The following is a 21,251-nucleotide window of genomic DNA, read 5'->3' as shown; positions in this document are numbered from 1 at the left end:
AATCTCGGAGTGGGACTAAACGAAGAGCGTCGTCTGGTTTGGGGACTACTGCAGGAGGAGCACCAAGCAGTACAATCCGGTTCGAAATCCAGGTCGAGATGGCTTGCTGTGTCTTCACCGCATACATCATGAGCCGCATCATCAAGGCGTGCGAACTCTTTGACATTCGTCTCCTTGAAATCAAGTATAACGATTCCGATCCAGACCCATATTCTCCTCCCAGCTTCCAAGCGTATACACGCCCGGGCAAGCAGGTACCAGAAGTAGCACCCAGCACCGACAATACCGTGAACCAGGAGAAAGGATCTCAACCTGAATCATTATCGACCGTTCGCTTCTTGATCACAGGGATGACCTGCTCCGCTTGCGTATCGACGCTGAGCCACGCATTGACGTCCGTTCCGGGTGCCTTCCGAACCAACGTGTCTCTGCCGCTTTCACGAGCAACCGTAATCTACAACCCGACTACTACGTCGACAGATGACTTGATATTTGCCATCGAAGGAGCAGGCTACGACGCCGAGGTGCTTGGACAACACAATCATGGCTCTGCCGCCCAAAATCTCAAACTCGTCCGGAGGGAAGAAGAGCTTCAGGCTCTGAAGGGAGCTTTCAATGGTGCAGCAAAGTGGGCTACAGTTATCACGGTTATTGAATGGACGAGGAAGGTCTTTGTAACCACTCAGCTTAGGAGTGCTCTGGATCCGACTCTGTGCCTCCTAATTCTTGCCGTTGGATGTTACGTTCAACTTTCTCATGCACGCTGGATCCATCAGAATGCGTGGGCAAGCTGTTTCTCTCGGCAACGGGTACGGCTTCCGAGCTTATCCATGGACACTCTCTTGTCTCTGTCACTTTTGCTGAGTATATTCCTCTCATTTTTCAACATCGCTCTCCATGGTCTCTCCGATGTCCAGACAAGGACTTATTTTTCCTCCGCGTCTTTTCTCGCAGTGGTCATTAGCGGAGGACGGTACCTTGACGTGACTCTGCGGAGGCAGGGCGCAGCAGGCCTTGCTCGTCTATTTAGACTGCAACATGAAGTGGAATTGGAGACAGTGATGATGGAGGGACGATTGCAGGACTGCGACAACAGACCGGACGACGGAAGCGAAGTCATTCTAACGCCAATTCCCACGAATTTGCTTGCGCCGCTAGACACATACCATATCTTTCCTCAAAGCCTCATCCCTTGTGATAGCTACGTGGTGCGCGGCGCCTCTTTGGTCGACGAGGCGAGCATGACTGGCGAATCACTACCATGCCGCAAAGCTGTTGGCGATTTCCTGATGTCCGGGACTCGCAATCTGTCCACTGAGCTCGTTGCTGTCGTCCTGAAAGACCAGGCCGAATCCAGTCTCGAGAGACTTGTTGAAAGCGTGGAAGCAGCAACAGAGGTGAAATACGGACCCGCACAGAAGGGCGCGAGTTCGGATGACAAGCCAGGAAGAGCGATAGAGGATGTTATCACGGAATATTTCGTCGCAGTCATTCTTGTGCTGACATCAATCGGGTTCATACTCACATTTGTTCGCTCGGCAGACTCGTTGCCGATCACTGATCGACTCAACCTTGCGTCTGAACGGGCAATGGCGATTCTGGCATCAGCTTGTCCATGCGCCATGGGATTAGCAACCCCTTCAGCTGTGATGGCCGGTATCGACGCGGCCTACGCTTGCGGAGTTCTTCTCCCAGGTGGCGCGGATGCTTTCAGCAAGCTATCTCGCCTCTCGCACATTGTAATGGACAAGACGGGAACTCTTACAGAGGGTAAACTGCAGATCTCGGATGAGTCCTTCGCGGAGCCATTCAGAGCAGATTTCAGGAGGCGGGAATTGTGCTATAGCCTCTTGAGCGCCGCGGAAAGAGACGTCTCACAAACACACCCAGTTGCCAGGGCGGTGTTCCAATGGTGCGTCAAACAGCTTCGTGCAGCGTCACTGTTGGAGGGAAGTCGGAGCCTCATGACCGAACCAGGTGCTGCATCCGTCAGGAACGTCTCAAGTGTCACAGGAAAGGGTGTGTACGCAGAAGTTCACGGGCAGGCCAATGTATGGTACACCGTGCATGTCGGCAGCGAGCGTTTTCTATCTGAGAACGGCATTGCCATCGCGGCAGCCCCCACAGACCGGTTGCGAAATGTCACAGGAACGACTGAGGCCCATTTTGCCATTGACGGCAAGTATGCAGGCTCGTTTACGCTGCAGGACAGCATCCGTCGGGGCGCTTCTAGCGTTGTCGAATCGTTGAAGTCGCTTGGACTCGAATTGACCATGCTGACAGGAGATGCCGAAAGTGAAGCAAACCGAGTCTCGTCGCAACTGCAAATCCCAGTCCTCGCAGCCAAATCTCTGCCTCACGAGAAGAAAGACTTGGTCGTCTCACTGCAGTCACAGCGTTCGTCGCCCACGAAGAATGGCGCCAGAAATGTTGTCGCCATGCTAGGCGATGGCCTAAACGACGCACCCGCCCAAGCTGCCGCGGACGTTGGCATTCTATTCTCACTCTCGCCCCTGTCGAGCCGTCCTTCGGACGCACCATCCTCGCTCGCAGTGGGAACCTGCGCTGCCGATGTGATCATCATGACACCCGATCTCGCGGCCCTGCCGAAGTTGATCACGATTGCTACCAAAACGATGGCTCAGGCAAGGTGGAATATGTGTTGGGCGGTTCTCTACAATGCCGTGGCCCTTGCATTAGCGTTGGGCGCCAGCGAACTAATGGGGTTCGGGACCGTTGATGCCTCAACTGCCGGCACAATGATGGCATTTTCGAGCATTACTGTGTTGGGCATGAGTTTAGATCTGCGCCGTCGGTTGCAATGAGAGAAAAGCCATCCTGATTAGACACTGCTGTATACATTGTTGCTGCTACCCGGATGTCGGTTGCCGGGGACAAGCGACGGTTGGCACTCCACGGCAATGCAATGCAATGCGTGATCCATGGCAAATACGTATGCCCGCTTCCCGGCGACGTATGCCATCAACCTCGCTTATATTTCGATCAATATGTCAATGCCGGCTGGAAATGTCCTAATTTCCGACCTTGCCGTAGCTGGGCAATGCTCGAGGGGCCAATTTCTGACGACGCTCAGGTCCTATCCCAGGAGTTGTCTCTCGATAGATCTGCGTATGCTCTGGTGTCGACAAGGAAACTACCACTCCAATTGAGTACCTAGCAGCGACAACTGAGCAATGGAGAGGCCCGGTCCCTACAGCATGAGGACTAACGGTGGATTTCGTAGCTGTCGCAGATCACGGTTTGCGACTGTTACATTTGTTGCCTCGTATCGCGCCCACGAAGCCGTGGGCTCGCTTCAGGAGCATTGACATCACTCGCTTTCGCTAAAGAGGACCCTGATCCTGAAGTGTTTCAAAGAGGCCAGGGGAGAACCAACAGCGAGAAAAAGAAGCCCAATGCCGAATGCCATGGAATAGTTGCATAGCGTGGCTGATGGGGGACAATTTCCGGGGCAAAATGTAGCTTGCATGCACGCTGATCACTGATCACCCCGTTCCAACCGGCGCATTGCGTCGATCACCGTTGAAAATTCTCCTAAACCTGACCCTGTGCCTGGCAGCCCTGGGTAGTGGCAGGGCGGTGTCTCAGCGAGAAGCCACAGCGGCCTGTCGATCTCTCCACAAAGATCGACGGCGAGGCCGGCCTTGGATTGGAGAGGTCGAGGAACCCTACAAGGATGGGCCTTAATGCCTCAACGTCATTTGCGCTGGATGTTGGCTGCTGGCACCAGCTGGGGGTTCTCTCCAGCTGTTTCTTCCTCGAACACGACGTTGCAGGGACAAGGTCAGTATTGCGTACGGTGTAACGGCTTTATAAACAGTGCCTGGCGGGTCTGGAGAAGTGGTTCGACGATCATCCTGCAATTAGTCAAACCAAAGACACTCTTCCCTGACATGGCCCAGTCGTCGACTTGGCCTTGTTCCCGGTTATGCATTGTCTCACAGCGGCTGACGACGAAGACCGGGATCATATCGAATACACCATTCCGCATGGCAAAGAGACCATGGAAATCAACATACATACCCACTCATATCCCCCGCAGTCGGCACCTGCACGATGCTGGGTCCCTGTGGGATGCGTCAGTGTCCGTGTGAGCCGCTGGCGAATTCAGTCTTGGTTTTCAGAATTGCTGGACCCCAGGTGGGTGGATTCACGGGAAAGCAGAGCGAGGGTGAGTGCGGGTCAACTGCCAACTTATCGCTTACAGTGGACGAAGTTGCATCCCTCGTAGCGATCGACGCAGGTACATTCGCACTAAAGACAGGGCGTCGACCAACATCGGTACAGAGCCTTGCAGGGTGCCATGGATGGACACGACTGCAGCCGGCCGCGCAGGGGATCGTCGTCCGTTCGTGGGCGTATCTCAGCTGAAGCATTGACGATCAGGGAGTACATGTCTCAAGCAATCCGGGCTGACCAGAACATTGCAGGGCTTCTCTCTTCCCCAAGAGAAGTATAAAGGCGTGCGAGGGAACCGTATCAGATCAAGGTCTCTGTCACCCTTCTCCCCGTGCCTCAACCTTGGTCGTCGATTCTTCAAGGCAAGCTCCAATCCCAGCACCTTTCTCACCACCGTTCGCGGCTTGTTGCCATCTCTCCCTCCGACAAGAAGTCAATCATGCGCTTCGATACCGTTGCCATCGCCCTCGCCGGCGCCACCACCGCCGTGGCATCTGCCATCCCGGGCAAGAGCGCTCTCGTGGACCGCCAGGTGACGCTGTGCTCTGGCGCCGACAGCTCCGCCGTCTGCTGCGCCACCGACGTGCTCGGCGTTGCCGACCTCAACTGTGCACCTCGTAGGTTTCCCCCCAAAAGCCGCGATTTTTCCAGACCCGGACGGTGATTGCTGACGAGGTGAATTTCCCAAACCCAGCGCCGTCGACTCCCACGAGCATTGACGACTTTACGAGCATCTGCGCCTCGATTGGCCAGCAGGCCCGGTGCTGCCTGCTACCCATTGTGAGTCCCTGCCAGCCTTTCTTCCCAGTCTTGTCTTTCTGCCTGTTGAGCAGCACCATGCACGGGGGGTTCTTTATCATCACACTTTGTCTTCACCCCCGCTCTGCGTGTATATAAATGCTGACACGCCATAACAGCTCGAGCAGGGCCTCATCTGCACCTCCCCAGGGAAATAAATAGGCGACGTGACAACGTTCTCACGATGACGAGACCACAGTGGTTCAATTTTCATCCTAAAACCACTCATTACTAAAGTCGCGTTCATTGCCCCGGTTGATGGCCATGCCGTATTTGAGGGGAGAGGGAGGATAATATCGCCAGTCGCAACCCACTACATCTATCAGGGCGGAATCTATGCGCGCGCGTCCTGGTCTGTCCGTCTATGTATGTTAGTTCTTGACCTCGGAAATGCATGTGCTGGCGAGTTGGAGGTCTGGGAACGGTGCCTTCCAGGGGGAAATTGAGGCCGTGGATGTGGTGTTGTAGGCAATATCTCGATTAATACCATGAACGTTCCGTTTCTCAACCTTGACCCTGACGTGCTATATTTTTCTGATTCTGAGTGTTTTCTCCGCGTCCACGAACTCTTTGTCCGCGACCCAGCTTGCCATCTGTCTCAACATTACGAGCGCAGTTGACGTACTCTGTACCGAAGCGAGTATCTGATAACGAGTGATTGCCCTCGCCTGAATTTTCTTGTTGACTCAAGATACAAGCTGTGATTTTACATCTCTACCTCGACACTACTTGATCGGAAGACGCTTTTTGCCCGACATGACATGACATGACGTGCCACTCACACGAACCAACAAACTAGTCAAGTGCAGTCTTGCCGGAATCGAGACACTTGCTAGATGTCGACTATCAAGCGGGAGGCTGCTCCTCCCTGACACTGCCCAGGGGGTCGATCCTCGCCGCATCGACGGTCTCGTCGTCGAGACCTGCGTCCTCCTTCGTCCCCGCGTGTGCGTCTACGTCTGCGTGTCCCTTGCCCGCAAGGGGCTCGATCTTGGCTCCCTGGATTGTCTCGTCTCTCCCGACTGAGCCCTGCGAGTCGGCGTGGGGCGCGGTGTGTTGGTACTGGCCTGCTCGGGCATCCCGTGCTCGCGGGGTCAGAGTCAGCGATAAAGGTTTACCATGCCATACAACAATTCTGGTTCCGTTGATGTCTTTTTCAAGCCATCGCGATGAAACTCTAGAAGCGGGGACCGGGGGTGGGTGGTTGACGGTTCACATACCGGCTCCGCCCATGGGTGCGATCCGACTCTGGTCGATACTGCGATCTGTCCCCGCCGCGCCGCGCGAGCTCTGGTCGTGCGGCCGGTTCGCTTTGACGGCCGAGTCCAGGGGCGGGATCTTGGTTGCCGAGATCTTCTCGTCACTGCCGGACGTGCCTCTGTGGGCGATCGAAGGAGTCAGTTCAGTTCACGGAACTCGGGGGTTCTGTTTGTGGAGGAGCAAACAGTTTGGTCAGAAAGACTATGGCAGGGGGGGGGGGGGTACGTACGAGGACATTGTGAATGTGAAGAGGTTTTTCGAGTTGGCTTGTATATATATAATTGAGCGTTGTTCCTCGACGATAGATACGAGGGAGGGGAGACTTGTAATTCTTAGAGTGAAGATGGAATAGAATTAGAGAAGAAGTTTCGAGATCCGCAACTGTCGTGTTCTAAAGACCCCTTCCTCCACGGCGCAACTCGTTTCCCTGTATCGCACCCAGACGCCCGCAACCCCCTCGCTTCCCCGGACATGCCATCATACGTGCTGCTATGACTTCATGGCTGCTTCTCATTGGCTGTGGCTTCGAACGGTACCACTGTCCCGCCAATCATATTCACGGAGTAGCCACGGGGGCGAAGCCTTGCGAAGGGTCCCGCACATGCAGTGTTAGACCCCTTTGTGGATAAGTTATCCCGGCCCGGTCGGGATGGGAGGTGGCAATAGGGGGCTCGGGCGTGTCTATATCAGTCAGGCGTTGTATTGTGGCCGAGGATCTGAGGGTCCTGTGGATGACCACCCTGTTGTCGGCTACAAGCCAAAACCTATAATCTACTTGAAGCCCAGGGGTTCCTCCAGATCGTGCCCCATCTGTCCTATCTACTGATGTTTAGACCGTCAAGGACGGGTGCCAGGGGAAGATGAAATCGCCTCTGCGACGCCCACGAAAGAAAATCAGCCCGTTAATCCACCTCTTGGCCTCCAGCATGGGAATACCTGACCGATTATAACCTCGCACGTCCACCTCCAGGCTAACATGTTTATCAAGCTCCTCGCCTTCTCCATCCCAAGAAGCCGTGAAAACGTTCTCCCCCGCTCCCGCTCTCTCGTCGTCGTCGTCGCAGACGAAGATACCGGTATAGCCGTCTTCGGCGTCTCGTCGTGTATCAATGAGCCGCCCCAGGCGCAAAACCTTCTTCCGATCCGGGATTGCGTCGGCAACCTCGCTGGCCATCCAGGTCTGGAATTTTCTGGAGAAGCTCAGCTCGTCATCACCCGCGCAGTACTCGTCCTGGTCGAGAAACCACTCGAGAGACTCGGCGAGTTCCTCGTATTGCATCTTGTACTGCCCAGACTGGAGCTTCTGGAGAAGTTGGCCAAGGCTCCTGCGCTGGCCCTGCCTCAAGCGGCCGGTCGACTTATACTGCCTGGAAACAGGATGACGGACCTTCACAGGTATCTTGGGCCCAAGCTCCCAGAGGTGGCCTCGAGTTCGGATTCCTTCGTCCGTCAATCTGACCCGGATGAAGCGGCAGCTCTTGATAAACGTGAGCTGCTGGCTGATTGGCGGCGAGAAGCTGTCGAGACTCTGCGTCTTGAGGAAGTCGAATATCGTGCCATTGAGTGGAGCGACGCTGCTGCTGCTGCCATGACGCCCTTCTAGATCACCGCCGCCGCCGTTCATGAGGATCTCTCCGTTGAGGAGATACAGAGCGAGCAAGGCCAGACTCAAGCTGAGATTGCTGCTTTGTAGTTTCTTTGTATTCAATCGCACGGAATAGTCACAGCAATTTGCCACGATGGCGAGGCGGTCAGAACATGTTCTGGCCTTCCGAGCATCGACGTCGGCGAAGATGCTGGGAGACATGGATTTGCGGACTGCGTATATTGTGTCCTCTGCCTGGCGGTCCTGGAGCGTGACTCTGTATTTGCCCGCGCGCTGCAAAATCCGCCCAGCCATGTCTTCGAGTCTCTTCTGACGCCGGCTTTCATTCATGTACGCGAGACAGAGTCGAGAAGCCTTTTCGCGGAACTTGGCGGATTTGACGCACAGCTCGCCTTCAAGGTCACCAAACAACAGATTTTTGGCGTTTCGTTTTCGGTCTTCGAGAGACGGGTCGTGAGGGATGAGCAAAGTCATCTTCGTCCCGGCGCGGTAATCCTCCTGAAAAGTCCATGCTCTGCTCCACCAGTGGTCCGAGGTGATTGAGGACAGGAGCTCTAGAATCTTCTCAACGCTCCCGAGCATATAAGTGTTGAGTCTCAGATCTGGTGCTGTATCGTCGTCGTCGGCAACGAAGCTGTCACTAAGGAGCTCGGCCAAGAGATCCAATTCCTCCTGGTAGCCGACATGCACTGTGAGCAACGCCACGGAGTGGTCACTATGGCTATAGACAAGGTCCATGCATTGCATCGCGACTTCTTTCTCGCCCTCGTCTTTCTGGTTAATGCACTCCTGGTCGATCCAGAAATTCGTGCAGCCAACGTAGGCGGCGAATCTTGAGACGCGGTCCCAGACCACGTCTCTCACTCGACTTGACGACGGGTGAAGCGTCCTCCTTGATTCGACGCGATATCGCCCCCGGCTGGAGTCCTCCCCCGGCGCTGGATCCCACACGTACGAAACGGCGATGTAGTCTCCAGAATCGAAAGGGTTGATGCATGTCCGGCCTAGAAGCCGATCTGACGGCCGTGGCATGTCGCTACGGCGGTATCTGCCGGCAATACCTGGGCGATTTCGGGCCCCATCGCTTTTCATGTGGAGGCATTCCAACGACTGGATCCATTCCAAAGACTTGACTTCCGCGGTGCGGTACTTTTGGATCTCGAGCAGCGCGGCGTAGATCGGCTGACCGAGTTCCTGTCGGATCGTGCGAAGCGAGACGTCCGCGTCCTCTCGCATCTTCAGCGCGTCCTTCCCTTGGTTGGCAAGCGTCCCGTAGCTAGTGTACACAGTAGTATAGTCGTGAGATAGTGGTATGTGGGCCGTTCTTTCGCTTTTCCTGGTGATGGGCTTCTTGCTTGATGCCAAAACAAGGCAGGCGGGTGGTCACTTCTCTGGCAAGCGGCCTCGATACTAGTTCATATGTTAGCCTCAGTCCCCAGTTGCATAGATACAGCTGGTTAGGCAGACATGCATCATCTCACCCGCCAATAGAGATGGTTAGCAGAGGTATTGAGTAGAGGACGATCGCGAAGGCATCACCTTTTTCGCTCGCGGCAAGATTATTCGCCCGACTGGCCCCTGTTCCCTTGGCATTGTATTTGGAGAAAGTCGAGTCTCTGTCGCTAAGCTTCTGTTGTGACTGCCATAGAGGAGGAGAACGGAGTACAAGAGCTCAGATTGTCTTCAGCAGTACTCGGTACTCTTATGGCAATTAAGATAATCGATTAAATTGATTACTGTTGATCGTCGTCGAAATTGACCACGTCCGACCTCCTTGAAATACATACAGAATGGCTGCTATTTCGCCTCCCCCCCCCTCTTTCCTCCCGAATTCGCTGTAAATACATTCCCAAATCCCTTTCGCGATGGACCCTCTCAGACACAATTCCGAATGATTGGAACTTCACCAAACAATGCTGATTACTCCTTCAAGTCGCCGGGAGTCGGCTCGCTGCTGACCGCCCCGAGGACCTGTGCATCCGCACGCTTTCCTTCCGCCATCTTGAGCACCTCTTGGAGTTGTGTCCTTGACGGCCACTCTGTCTCGCCCTTCAAGATCTTCGCCGCCGTGACATTCGAGCCATACGACTCCGCATTGACGCTCGGCCGCTCCTTGATGACGGTGCCGTCCACGGTTAATCCGCCATAAAGACCTCGCGACTTGGTGTATGTCCAGATGGGATTGACCTCTTTGGTGCTGATGTCGGCGGTGCCTCCGATGGGGCCGGCAGCCATGGACGCGCCGGCGCCCAGTGTCATTTCGCTCTTCATGTAGGCGTCGACGGCTTCGCTGGTGTTGAGGACGCACACGCAGTCGTACACGTCCACGCCGTACACGACTCCAAACCCGCCAGATCGGACGGAAAACGCAGACGGGGGCGACCAGGACCCGTCCGGGAGACGCGCGACGACGACGCCCGATCCGCCCGCGCCGGCGAGGTACATCGCGGCGCGGAAGCCCGAGAATATGGCAAGGCCTTTTGCATTTGCGATGACTTGCGCCGGTATTCTACCTTTGTCTGTGCTTGTGTCAGCATGTGACCAGTTGCCATTCGGCTTTCGTTGAGACAGTGCCTACCAATGAAGCTCTTGAGGATCTGCGCCGCCTTGTCGCATTCCTTCTTGAGGCTTCCCGTCATGGCGAAGATGTTCTGTACGCTTCTTTGGACAAGATGCACGGGTATGTCGCACAGTTGGCTGAGTTGAGCGGGAAATGCTATGAGGAACAGAGGCAATGTGATGTTCGATGGCGAGATTGATCAGGAACAAAACACAAGTCGTCGAACACCCAGGCTTATAAACTGAAGAGTCTTAAGCTGCTAGCAGTCGACGCTCAACTATGTCATTGTGGCTTGACCCCCTATTTATGGAACATGACGCTTCATATCAACTTGCAGAGAGTCTAGGCCAGTGGTGTATGTATTGGGGTGGAATCACCACGACCACTTTGACTCGCCGGACACGGCGATTGTAGCCATCGCTTAGTTGTTGCGCAAATGACCCGAGAGCATCGCGTATGAACGCTTCGGCGCATCGGCGCCTCGCAATCAATTGCACCTTAGTCACCGCGGAGCGAGGCGCAGCAGACCCAGGCTTTTTGTGCCGGTCCATGACGGGGGAGGGTTTGGGATGCAGCAGGGAGGTGTGCCTTCGTGTCTCTGCCGCAGCCTAAGTCATTATGACATACGAGTACGAGCATAGCAGTGCCATGAAATCCTTGACTATCGTGGGAGTGATCTATGGGGGAAGGAGCGTATTGTATACTGCGTAAATGCGGGGCGGGAAGCGTATTCGCGAGGCTTGCCAGGCTAGATGGAATATTCGTGCGGGTCTGTCCATGACAGTTTCAATAACTTTAATGATGCCTAGTCAAAACCGGAGTCTCGCCTGTCATCCTCCATGGAGGATATGCACGGTGCGCCTTACCCACTAGTCTGTGGTGTGGCGTGGCAACTATCGTGCAGCAAGGGACTCTGGGAGATCCCCAGCATATGCAGATGGGATTATTCCTGAGAGTGGAAATGCGAGATGCACACCTCGTATGTCTCCTGACACAATCAGATTCTGCGCCGTGGGCACTCTATTCGGCACGCCACCTTCAGCAGGCACTTCAACGACCTCATACTCGTTCTACCTTCAGTCTTTCTCGAGCTTCGTAGGTCTATAGATGATCGGAGGAGATGCGACGGTGTCGGGCAAAGCTGCCAGGAGTGTAGACATGGAGTCCATTGCCGGTCTAGGGGAAACTAGCCATGCAAGGAATATCGGGAATCTGGCAGGAAGATGGGAATCAATATTAATGGCTATGTGCAACTCGTCCAATGACCCCGATGCCAGTGTCTAATGGGGAAATCTCCTGACAAATTCCTCGACGCTATACCCCTCGGAAACAAGATGCAAGGGAACGCCAACATGCTAGAAGATCCGAACGCCCCCTCTTCCCCCCGCGATGTCTAAAACCTGGCTCCGTCCAAACCTCCGGCTCCGTCTAAGCGCCTTCGAAAGTCCCACGCGCCGCTGACCGGGGCGGCGGGGGGGCTTAGTTGGCGACCTTAAGTTCGTGGTGTTGGTCTTTAACTTGGTACGCTGGAGGTTCTCTGAACACCACATATGGTGGGAGCGATTCTCCCGAGCGGCGGGCTGCGTTGTTCTCGAACGGGGAGGCTGGTGCAACTGAGTCCGCTCGCGGAGCTTGTTGAGCTTTCAAGACTTGCTTCTTTTTCTTGTGGTCGCGCACTTTTTCGGCAGTGAAATAGATGGCGGCGCCGAGGGCGAGAGCGATGGCAACCATTGTTGCGGAGTGACGAAGTCTGAAGTGGTGGAAGAGTGTTGGGCGATTTGGAAAGTGATAGGCGTTGAAAGTGTACTGTCTTGTGGGAGGTTATGGAGTGGGAACTGGATCAGGAGGCTTGATCAGATACTCTGTACTTGAGGCGTTGTTTAGTAGGATGATGGAGTAATAATCGCCAAATGCCGGGCGATTTCGAATACTTTATAGCAATCCTGTCAAGCTATCCACGCTTTACCTCATGTACCGTGTCATCAAGTTTCAAGGAGGGCGTGAGGGAGACCTAGCAATGCCCCGTGGAAATCGAGTCGAACGAGGCATGACGGAATTGCTTGCAGCTGATTTGGATTTACTCTACCAGCCTTGCTCGTTGGCGTCTGTCCGTCACTATCCTTCCATTGTCGCTTGATTCAAATTATACTAGCCTTTTGATGCGCACTGCCCTCTCGGAGGAAACCTTGGATCCCAAGCATACCGGACCGAGACTAGAGAGCGTGGTAAATGTCCAGGAAACGGCAACAACTTCATCATCGAGCCAAGAAGATGTACGGCGTAGATCAAAGGAAGAGTAGCTTTTACGCCGGTGGCAGTCCCTGGTGATCTCGGCAGGCAACAAGCTAGCCTAGTGAGGTCGTCTCTAAGCCCCGAATGTCCTTTCGATCTATGCATCATGACTAAGGGCCCTGAAACGCAGATCCGGACACTGGGAATTGTCATAGCGCAGCGGGACCCGGCGCCACCAATACGCCCGCGCTTAGCGAATACGCCCCTGGTCGATATAGCACATGTCGGTCCATCTCTGCATCGTCCGAGTTGCTGGATGGAACCCAACACAATTGCTTCCTCACAGACTTGTCCAATTTGAGACTCTCATACACGTGGAGAGTCTCGCCCTGGTGGGGGATATGACGAGCCACTTCCGCCTCGGGTTAATTCTTTAGAACGGCGATGCAACGAGCCAGGAGAGCTCCTCCATCCTCATGAGAGATTCGACTGTTTACCCCTGGCTTGCACCACCGCACAACTCTGTTATTCAGCCCAGCAGCGCCAGCATAGCTCCCATAACGTAACGAGAACTGCGCCATGGCGGAGGTTGCGACCATTTCTTGTCCAAAGTTCCCCGATCTATGCGCCAGCATACGGTCCTGGACAATGCCCGCCATGGCAGCTGAAATGTCGCTGTGATGGTGCACCTGCTAGGACGTCATCGTCCAGAAAGCCGGCCTTGAGCGGGCATTGCTTCTCTCTACATCTATATAAACCGCTTGTCTCGCTGCCGCTGTTCGATCGGAGACACAATCCAAATTCCCGCATAGTTTTACCCTGATCCTGCTCCCGCACGCTTTAAAATGGCCGCCACCTTTGTCATAGCCTTGTTGGCGCTCTCCCCGATTGCCTCAGCGTCTCCTGTCAAGGCTGCGCAGAGAACCCACGGGTACTGCAAGCAATTGAATATCCCGGTGTTCGCTTCCGCAGACAGCGCGACCTACGACATCCGAAGGGTGGACAGTAATATCGAAGCACGAGCATGGGCGATCTACGGAGACACCTGGAGCACTCCCCAGGGTGCACAGACCGTTGTCAAAAACACCACGACCGCTGAGACCTTCAATATCCATGCCCAGCTGTGTATCCCCAAAGCCCCCGGGGCGAAAAAGGACATTCTGCAGATCGCGACTCACGGCGCGCATTATGATGGAAGATATTGGGATCCTGAGCTCGACCGGGAGAATCAGTCTTACGTCGAGGCGTCGCTCAAAGCAGGATATTCCATCCTCACGTACGACCGTCTAGGAGCTGGTCAATCCGACCACCCTGACGCGTACAACGTGGTGCAAGCTCCGCTCGAGCTCGAGATCCTTCGACAGCTGACCTTGATGGCACGCAACGGAACCATCTACAGCCTCGCCGCGAAGGCACAACCGGTCACTGCACAATTCAACTCGTTGGCAAAACCGAACCAGATTGTCCATGTCGGCCACAGCTTCGGATCGTTCCTCACCTCCGCCTTGATTGCCCAGTATCCCACGCTGACCGACGGAGTCATCATCACTGGCTACTTTTACGGCAAATACCTGGCCGCGCCCGGGATGGCTTCGTGGGGCGTGGACTTTGCTGCCACGGCTTCTCCTCCTTTCGACCGACCGAGTGGCTACGTTGTGTGCCAGAAGAGCGGCATTCAGAATCTCTTCTTCGGCGGCAATCCCGCCACCGCGTTCACCAAGGAGATGCTCGACTACGGCGATTCTCTCAAGCAGCCCGTGCCCGTCGCCGAGCTCGCCTCGGCCTTCCACATCATTGGGCAAAAGGGCCTGGGCCTGAAAGCGCCGGTTCAGTTCTTCTTGGCCGAGTTCGACTTCTACATCTGCGACGGTGACTGCAAGGGCGCGTACGACCCGCAGGACTTGAAGGATACCTACCCCAATGCCGCAGTTGTGGAGGACTATATCCAGCCCAACACTGGCCACGCCTTCCCGCTCCACAACAATGCCACTGCTGGCTACCAAGTCATGTTCGATTTCCTAGAGAGGAATGGGCTGTAATGGGCTGTAACGTGCTGAGATCCACTGCAACAAACAACAACCACAACCACAACCACGGGCGTACTTTGTGAGGATTGACCTATCGGGGCACCTGGCCCCAAAATAATAGACTGCAAGCATTTTTCTTCTGTAGCACACTAGTTAGATAATATGGAAAGTTTCTTACAAATGAATCTGCCTGCTAAGATCACTGGTTCTGCCGTAAATGTGACGTCGCATCCTGGCTACCATGGACGCTGGGCCCGTCGTTGCCAATGGCATTTGTTGACCTGTCACTGCTGCCAGCGGTGCTAACTCAGCGTGGTTGCTGTGCGTCCGCGACTCCGCGTTCGGTCTGTTTCCTGGATAATTGAAAACTGCCTATTACCTGGGCCGCCCAAGTCCGTCCCAATCCGAGGCCTCCAGCTGGCAGAGTATCGCTCCCAGCCCATCTCGTGGCGGTCGAGGAAATGCGACTGCTGCCGTCGCATCGGACGGGAGGGAGAGCAATACGGGGCCGAGCCTCGTTTGGGCATTCGAGCTTCTCCTTTGGCATTTCCCCATGGCGATATTACATCGGAAGCGGGCATTTCGAATGGAGTTTGCCGTCTCCCCGAGGCTCCTTGTTCTGCAGGGTATGGATGGATAAACCCCACCGCCGCCTAACCCAAGCTGGTCACGGAATTACAAATCGATTAGCGAAATCGGTAAGGTTCCCTGTTAGGCCTGCCGTGGCCTGCTCACTTGGCTCAGCCTTGCCAGCCGTGGCTTAGGGAGAGGCTCAGCCACGATGCCACCCACCAGTGCCCACCCACACCACCACCGACCACGAGGAGCTTCATGACTTCAGCCAAGGCTGTCCGCCCTATTGCCAAGAGACATTGCGAGGAGACTACTGTATGTCAGCCGAATCGCAGGCTAATCAGATTGAATAACGCCGTGCGCATTTGGGCGGAGCCCAGGTATAATTTGTAACAACCGTCTAGCCCTACAGCATACTTACTCGTAACTTGGCTTGCAAGACCCTGCAGCACACCCACGAAGCCTTCTTTATCCCCCAGACATGAGTCAGCAGCCCTATTTCCTGAAAGGATTGATGTGATACCCCTGAAGCCTCGGCACGTTGGATAGAGTAGGCCTGAGGGGACGACAAATATCAGCAGCGGCGGCCCATCTTGAGCGTCTGCTCGAGAGATCAATTCATAACATGCCAACCAGCACCGAAACCATGGAGAGAAGCTCATCGTCGTCCTCGCCGACGTCCGCCTTTCCCCCGGGGTTTCGGTCGAGGCGATCTCACGCCAAATCTCGAAACGGCTGCCTGACATGCAAGCAACGAAGGAAAAAAGTGAGCACACCGCCCCTCCACTCTGGCATTGGGAGAGGTACCAATCCTAACGCCCGCTGGCAGTGCGACGAGAAGCGACCGTGCTGTACGCTCTGCGAGACGAGTCTGCGGACGTGTACATACGCATCGGAACAGCGATCCTCTAAATCAAGCGAATCCAGCGCGACAGCGACGTCTCAACTTCCATCTCCAGTTCCATCGCCCCCCGGGTCACTCGGTGGTGGGAGTCTCTTGACCCTTCCGACGAGAGAAGTGCTTTCTCGATCACCGGTGCCTAGCAGTGCTCCTGTCTTGAGTCTGGTGGCAGTCGGCGATGTCTTGTCCCACGTCACCGACGCGGACCTCTACTTTCATTTTCTCAACCATACCTGCAAGGCCGCTCCCAGCTGGCAAAAGGACCGCATCCTTCTGCAGGTCGGGATCGCCAAGCTGGCCCTCGACAGCGAGGTCGCCTCGCACTCGGTCCTGGCGCTCGCCGCCGCCTGTCTGTGCTGCGACGCCATCTCCCAGGGAGGCGTTGATCCCGAGACCGTGCGCCACATCCTCGACCTGGGCTTGGAGCACCACACCCTGGCTCTTGAACAGATGCGGACCATGACGTCCCGGCCGCGGGAGGCGGACACGCAACCCCTCCTCGCCAGCGCGCTGCTGCTGGTCCCGTTTGCACTGGCCTTCCAGCACATCCAGCACTGGATCCTCTGCGCCAAGGGGATGCAGGTGCCCGACCTCCTGACGCCCCGCGACACGATCCTGCTCCTGCGAGGGATCCGGACCACGATCGTCGCGTTGAATTCCAACCGCATCCGAAGCGGAAGCTCAACCTCCAAATCGCCGTGGGAGACGATGTTTTCCGCGCCGCCGACCGACTCGGACGAGTGCGCGGCCATGCCTGAGCGCGCGCACAGCATGTTTGCCATCCTGGCCGCGACGTTCCACCAGGCGTCGTCGCAGCTCCGATGCCGGATCGAGAATGCGCTGGCCGGCGCCCACGTCGACGAGAGCACCGCCTCGGTATCCGACGCCTACGAGATCCTCAACGACATCATGTGCAGCACCTTCACGGACTACCCCAAGGTCGACATCCCATTTGAATATGCGTCTTTTGTAAGTGGTTCCGTCTTTTGACCAACCGCTTGGGCAACTAACAATGCCAAAAGTTCTCCGTGACCCCCGACAGCCTGCTCGCCCAGGCGCCCGGGTGGCTGAAGAACTTCATCTTCCAACGCCCGCGGCCCACGCAGGCGGAGCCGCTGTCGCGCTCGTTCCTGGCCTTCTTCTCCAGCGCGCCGCAGACCTACGTCGACCTGCTCCTCCCGCTGCTCGACCCGCGCCCCGACACGATGGCCGCGGACGACCGCGAGCTCACGGCCGCCGAGGTCCTGGCGCTGGACGTGTACGCGCACTGGCTGGTGCTGATGCTCCTGCTGGAGAAGGAGGCGTGGTGGGTCGGCGATTTCCCGTTCGTGGCCCTGCAGGGCCTGATGGCGCGGTACGGCGACCGGCTCTGGGGCGCCTTTTACGCCCCGCCGCAGCAGTGGTGGCCGGCGGGGATGCTCGAGGTCGCCGCGCGACTGAGGCAGTGGAAGTAAGACCCGACTTGACTTGTATAGATACCCAATGATGATTTTCTGTTTAGCAGGATGGTCCTGATGGGCTATCCTGATCTCCTATGGTGCCTAGTGATCGGTCACAACTGGCGCGCTGTTCCGTCTTTTGGCCGAAGAGGCAAGACATCGACCCCCCAAAACCTGACGTTGTCCTCCCATGCTCCCGAATTGTAGCGACAGGATCTATCCATCAGCCCAGGCCACTCTTCAAACTCGGCTCTGGACGATGACCCTCATCTGGAGGCTGAACATGACCATCTGCACTGGCCCCGAAATGCTTCTCGACGACTTCCGTCTCGGAACCCGAAGAATGCAGGGCGACGCGAGTTCCTCTCCGGCTATTCTCGCACGTGGCAACGAACAATGGATCTGCGCCATGCCCCGTGTCGAGGACTTTCAGGGCATCATCCGGCCGTGGTGCTTCCCCTGGTAGTGTAGTTTGGACTGTCGCGGATAAGCCGCCGGCATGATCATGTGCTTGCGCCCGGACTCGCTTGTGGTCTTCACCAAGATGCTCCCCGGGGTCGAGGCGAATCGGTGAACGTCAAACTCCGAAGCTTGAAGGTGCAATTTGCGTCCAAGTGCGAGGTGCTGGGATGGTGTCGAAGCCCGCGACAGCTGCGAGAACGTCCAGGACACCAAAAACGAGAGACTTATTCGTATGTCGAAATCGGCCCCAGGTTGGTGGGTCTCATTTCAGGCAGGTTTCCGGATCTAGTTAGCGGTTTGACGTCGAGGCTCTCGGTGCCGAATACGGAGTACATCCTACAGGTTACGACCAACAAGCAAATGGAACGAAGTGCGTAAAGGCTCTTCTTGGGCAATTTGTAAGTTGGAACACTAGGAACCTTTCTTTGACAGGACTGCTCATTCATACTCCCTCGTCTAGACGTGTCGTCTGTCCACCATCGCAGCAACATCAACGTCTTTCTACTCTCAGCCGACCCTTTCCAGGCTATATTCACCCACCGCATCCTCCATCTGGCACCAGCAATTGACTGTCGAGATCGCTCGAAGAATCTTTGTCCCAAATACCGCTGGACTCTATTTCCTCCCCTTCAATTCCCGCTTCTGAGCGAGGCAGGTCTTGAATGGCTGAAGCTTCTGGATTTCCTTCTGTTGTCTGTTTCGGACAGGTACCGCGTCAATCGCGACGTCTGGACACTGGCCAATCTCGCTTTGCAACGACTTCGGTAGGCAGAATGCGCCCTCGCACCGTCCATAGCATATACCACAGGCTGGGCCTCTCGAACGAGTAGTTGTCCATAAGACCCCGTTCAGCCACTGCTAGGGCTGACCATGTGCCTACGCGTACGCGTAGTTCGCTCAAGCAACGACCTGGATCCGCGATGCACCTCTTCCTGACCACTATCTCTCCCATTGGACAGCCCGGGAAACGAGGTCCGTCGCATGTCTCCTGACCACCTCCAAATCGGGTCTTGTCCACATATATTACTGATGCACGCGACCTCGAGAATTACTAAAATTACCGCTTGACAAAGATGGCAGAGTCGCTCCAGCTTGTTCTAGGACTAGAGACGTGATAGAACGGCGGGACGGCGCTCAAAAGGCCCTGTGATATGTGGAAGGGTTCTCTACTGTTCGGCGTGGAGTGACAGAGACTGTTCGACCCCGCGTCAAGTACACGGAGTCAAGCCGAGGAGGGACGTTGCCATTAGAGAATCTTGTGGGAATTGGCATATCTGTCAACCTGAGATCCTTCGCCTGAGATGCCATGCTAGGTGACGCTGTAAATCGCAAACGAATGTGCAGACGAGCCCATCGACAGTTTTCCAGAAGCGTCAACCGCCATGAACTCTCCATGGCTGTTCACCAAGTTGTATCCATCCCCGCCTCCGAGGTAAGGGATACTGTGCACCATTGCCATGGTCTTGTTGACCAGCTCCATGTTCGCGCCCATGTACTGCCCATCCACTGCGCTACTGATGGTGTACAGCCGACTGTCTGTGGCCGTCTCGTGAATCACCCAACGTTGAGCCAATGTCGAATGAGACGCCGTTGCTTGGGAGGCATTGAAATGTGTGCTTTGGCCACCGGGGTTAGAAAGCGCGAAGCCGGACGACTCAAAGGTCAGGTAGCGACCCTCGGTGAGATACCCACGCACCGCCTTGAACCCCTTTTCGGAAACCAGAGATGTCTCTTCGGTTTGGTTGCCGTAAGGGACAGGTGGGCGCTGGACCGCGTATTGCGCTTCGCAGTAGGATGAGCCGTCCCAGACGCCCTTGCTATCCTTGTGTGGCACTTTTGCCAGGGGGATCGCGGGGATGGAAGTGTTGGGGCTGCTGAAGTCGAATGCCGCCGTCAAGTCGGACATATGAGCACGACGCCACGCGGGCATCTGGTTCGTCACCACGTTGTTATAACCTTTCGCCGCCAGCCACTTTTCCAGGAACATGATCTGGGAGTTGTGGTCGCATTTCTCGGTGAAGACATTCCCGCCGCGAGTCCATGGTGAGATGATGTAGAACGGGAGACGGAAACCAGGTCCCGAGAACGTGTAACCGAACATGTCGTACGGGTCTTCGAACCACTCGCCTGCCGTTCCATTGGGTGCGTGGTAAGGAGAAACGTGGTCGCCCCAGCCACCAGTCTCGTCGTAGCTGATAATCAAAGCCGTGCTGTTCCAGCTTTTACCCTGGGTGACAGCGTTGACCACTTGCTGTTGGAGCCATGCTCCGTCGTGGGGGGAATATGGAGGATGCTCCGAGAGTTCAGTAGGGCCGATGATGTAGGAGATCATTGGCAGGGTACCGTTAGCAGCATGTTCGTAGAAATCCTCGAGGCCAAGGTACGACATTCCACGTTTATGGAGGACAGTACCATTCTTGGCGGTCTGGTATTGTTTGAACCATGCAAGAGGGTTGTCGTCGAAGTTGTCGAGGTCCTGATAGACTTGCCACGTAACACCGGCTTTCTGGTAGATCTCAGGTGTCGTGGTCCAGGAGAGCGGATAACAGTTCAAACCCGGTGCTTCACAGCCGGGCACTTCGTTGTTGTCGATGTATACACCGCCTTCATTGGCCGTCTGGGGCGACCCGGGGACCGCTATGGAGCCACTGACCCAAGTCACACGATTCGGGTTGGTTGAGGCTATCACGCTCTCTTGGTACATGTCACCGATCGTCCAACCTTCGGCGAGGGCGAACTGGACAGGAAGGTCATTCCGCTTGTAGTATCCCCAACTCCACGGTGTATTCTGTTGTTAGGGGGTTTGTGTCAGTAAAAGGGATCGGCAAAGGCGAAATGGGTGAAGACATATCTGCAGCGGAATCTAGCTATCGAAAACTCACATTGAGAGCCCAATGATCGTTGAGGCCAAAATTGTAGGCCAGGTGATTCTCCTCGTACCCATTAGATCCTGCGTCCATGCACTGCGTAGCATTCAACCAGTGGCCGCCCAGTTCGTTGAGGTAGAAAGGGAGTAAGTAGTCGGCCTTTGTGGTTATGGTCTTGTTCAGTTTCCTAGATCTGTCTCAGGTAAAGCTCATGGCCGTTGACGTCGTTGTACTTACTGATACCACACAGACTTTCCGTCAGGGTTGATTTGAACGTTGGGGTCTGAGAAGCCTCGAACCCCTGCCATGGTGCCAAAGTACTGCTG

At 55.6% G+C, this 21,251-nt stretch overlaps 8 protein-coding genes across 9 annotated transcripts; 4 read left to right on the top strand and 4 right to left on the bottom strand.

Annotated features, from left to right (window-relative positions):
* Window positions 1–128: 128 nt before the first annotated feature.
* PV07_07164 (uncharacterized protein) lies at window positions 129–2,880 on the top strand (the record flags this gene model as incomplete). The annotated part of the gene is made up of 1 exon (XM_016394224.1): window positions 129–2,880. One exon carries the CDS (start codon window positions 129–131, stop codon window positions 2,823–2,825), a length of 2,697 nt encoding a protein of 898 aa, XP_016247643.1. The 3' UTR covers window positions 2,826–2,880.
* Window positions 2,881–4,172: 1,292 nt separating this feature from the next.
* Window positions 4,173–5,485, top strand: PV07_07163 (uncharacterized protein). Its single transcript, XM_016394223.1, has 3 exons — window positions 4,173–4,817; window positions 4,895–4,980; window positions 5,118–5,485. Exons 1-3 carry the CDS (start codon window positions 4,640–4,642, stop codon window positions 5,154–5,156), a joined length of 303 nt encoding a protein of 100 aa, XP_016247642.1. The 5' UTR covers window positions 4,173–4,639; the 3' UTR covers window positions 5,157–5,485.
* A 359-nt stretch (window positions 5,486–5,844) lies between these two features.
* PV07_07162 (uncharacterized protein) lies at window positions 5,845–6,495 on the bottom strand (the record flags this gene model as incomplete). Its single annotated transcript, XM_016394222.1, has 3 exons — window positions 5,845–6,065; window positions 6,219–6,376; window positions 6,488–6,495. The coding sequence occupies 3 exons, from the start codon at window positions 6,493–6,495 to the stop codon at window positions 5,845–5,847; spliced, it is 387 nt and encodes a 128-aa protein (XP_016247641.1).
* Window positions 6,496–7,087: 592 nt separating this feature from the next.
* Window positions 7,088–9,100, bottom strand: PV07_07161 (uncharacterized protein; the record flags this gene model as incomplete). The annotated part of the gene is made up of 1 exon (XM_016394221.1): window positions 7,088–9,100. The coding sequence occupies one exon, from the start codon at window positions 9,098–9,100 to the stop codon at window positions 7,088–7,090; it is 2,013 nt and encodes a 670-aa protein (XP_016247640.1).
* A 2,553-nt stretch (window positions 9,101–11,653) lies between these two features.
* PV07_07160 (uncharacterized protein) lies at window positions 11,654–12,332 on the bottom strand. The gene has a single exon (XM_016394220.1). The coding sequence runs from the start codon at window positions 12,153–12,155 to the stop codon at window positions 11,904–11,906; it is 252 nt and encodes an 83-aa protein (XP_016247639.1). The 5' UTR covers window positions 12,156–12,332; the 3' UTR covers window positions 11,654–11,903.
* Window positions 12,333–13,134: 802 nt separating this feature from the next.
* Window positions 13,135–14,868, top strand: PV07_07159 (uncharacterized protein). The gene has a single exon (XM_016394219.1). The coding sequence runs from the start codon at window positions 13,502–13,504 to the stop codon at window positions 14,693–14,695; it is 1,194 nt and encodes a 397-aa protein (XP_016247638.1). The 5' UTR covers window positions 13,135–13,501; the 3' UTR covers window positions 14,696–14,868.
* Window positions 14,869–15,693: 825 nt separating this feature from the next.
* On the top strand, window positions 15,694–17,692 carry PV07_07158. 2 transcript variants are annotated; one of them, XM_016394217.1, is made up of 3 exons: window positions 15,694–16,022; window positions 16,086–17,126; window positions 17,180–17,692. In XM_016394217.1, the coding sequence occupies exons 1-3, from the start codon at window positions 15,882–15,884 to the stop codon at window positions 17,609–17,611; spliced, it is 1,614 nt and encodes a 537-aa protein (XP_016247636.1). In that variant the 5' UTR covers window positions 15,694–15,881; the 3' UTR covers window positions 17,612–17,692. The 2 variants fall into 2 exon arrangements, with proteins under 2 accessions (XP_016247636.1, XP_016247637.1); XM_016394218.1 differs by having other exon boundaries at window positions 16,086–17,692.
* A 1,675-nt stretch (window positions 17,693–19,367) lies between these two features.
* PV07_07157 (uncharacterized protein) lies at window positions 19,368–21,250 on the bottom strand (the record flags this gene model as incomplete). The annotated part of the gene is made up of 3 exons (XM_016394216.1): window positions 21,163–21,250; window positions 20,941–21,112; window positions 19,368–20,846 (listed from the first exon to the last, which is right to left on the bottom strand). Exons 1-3 carry the CDS (start codon window positions 21,231–21,233, stop codon window positions 19,368–19,370), a joined length of 1,722 nt encoding a protein of 573 aa, XP_016247635.1. The 5' UTR covers window positions 21,234–21,250.
* Window position 21,251: the final 1 nt, after the last annotated feature.

This window comes from Cladophialophora immunda (genome assembly GCF_000835495.1).
Source record: "Cladophialophora immunda strain CBS 83496 unplaced genomic scaffold supercont1.4, whole genome shotgun sequence".
Lineage (NCBI taxonomy): Eukaryota > Fungi > Ascomycota > Eurotiomycetes > Chaetothyriales > Herpotrichiellaceae > Cladophialophora > Cladophialophora immunda.
The sequence above is the reverse complement of the archived record's forward strand: the minus strand, read 5'-3'. Positions and strand labels throughout refer to the sequence as shown.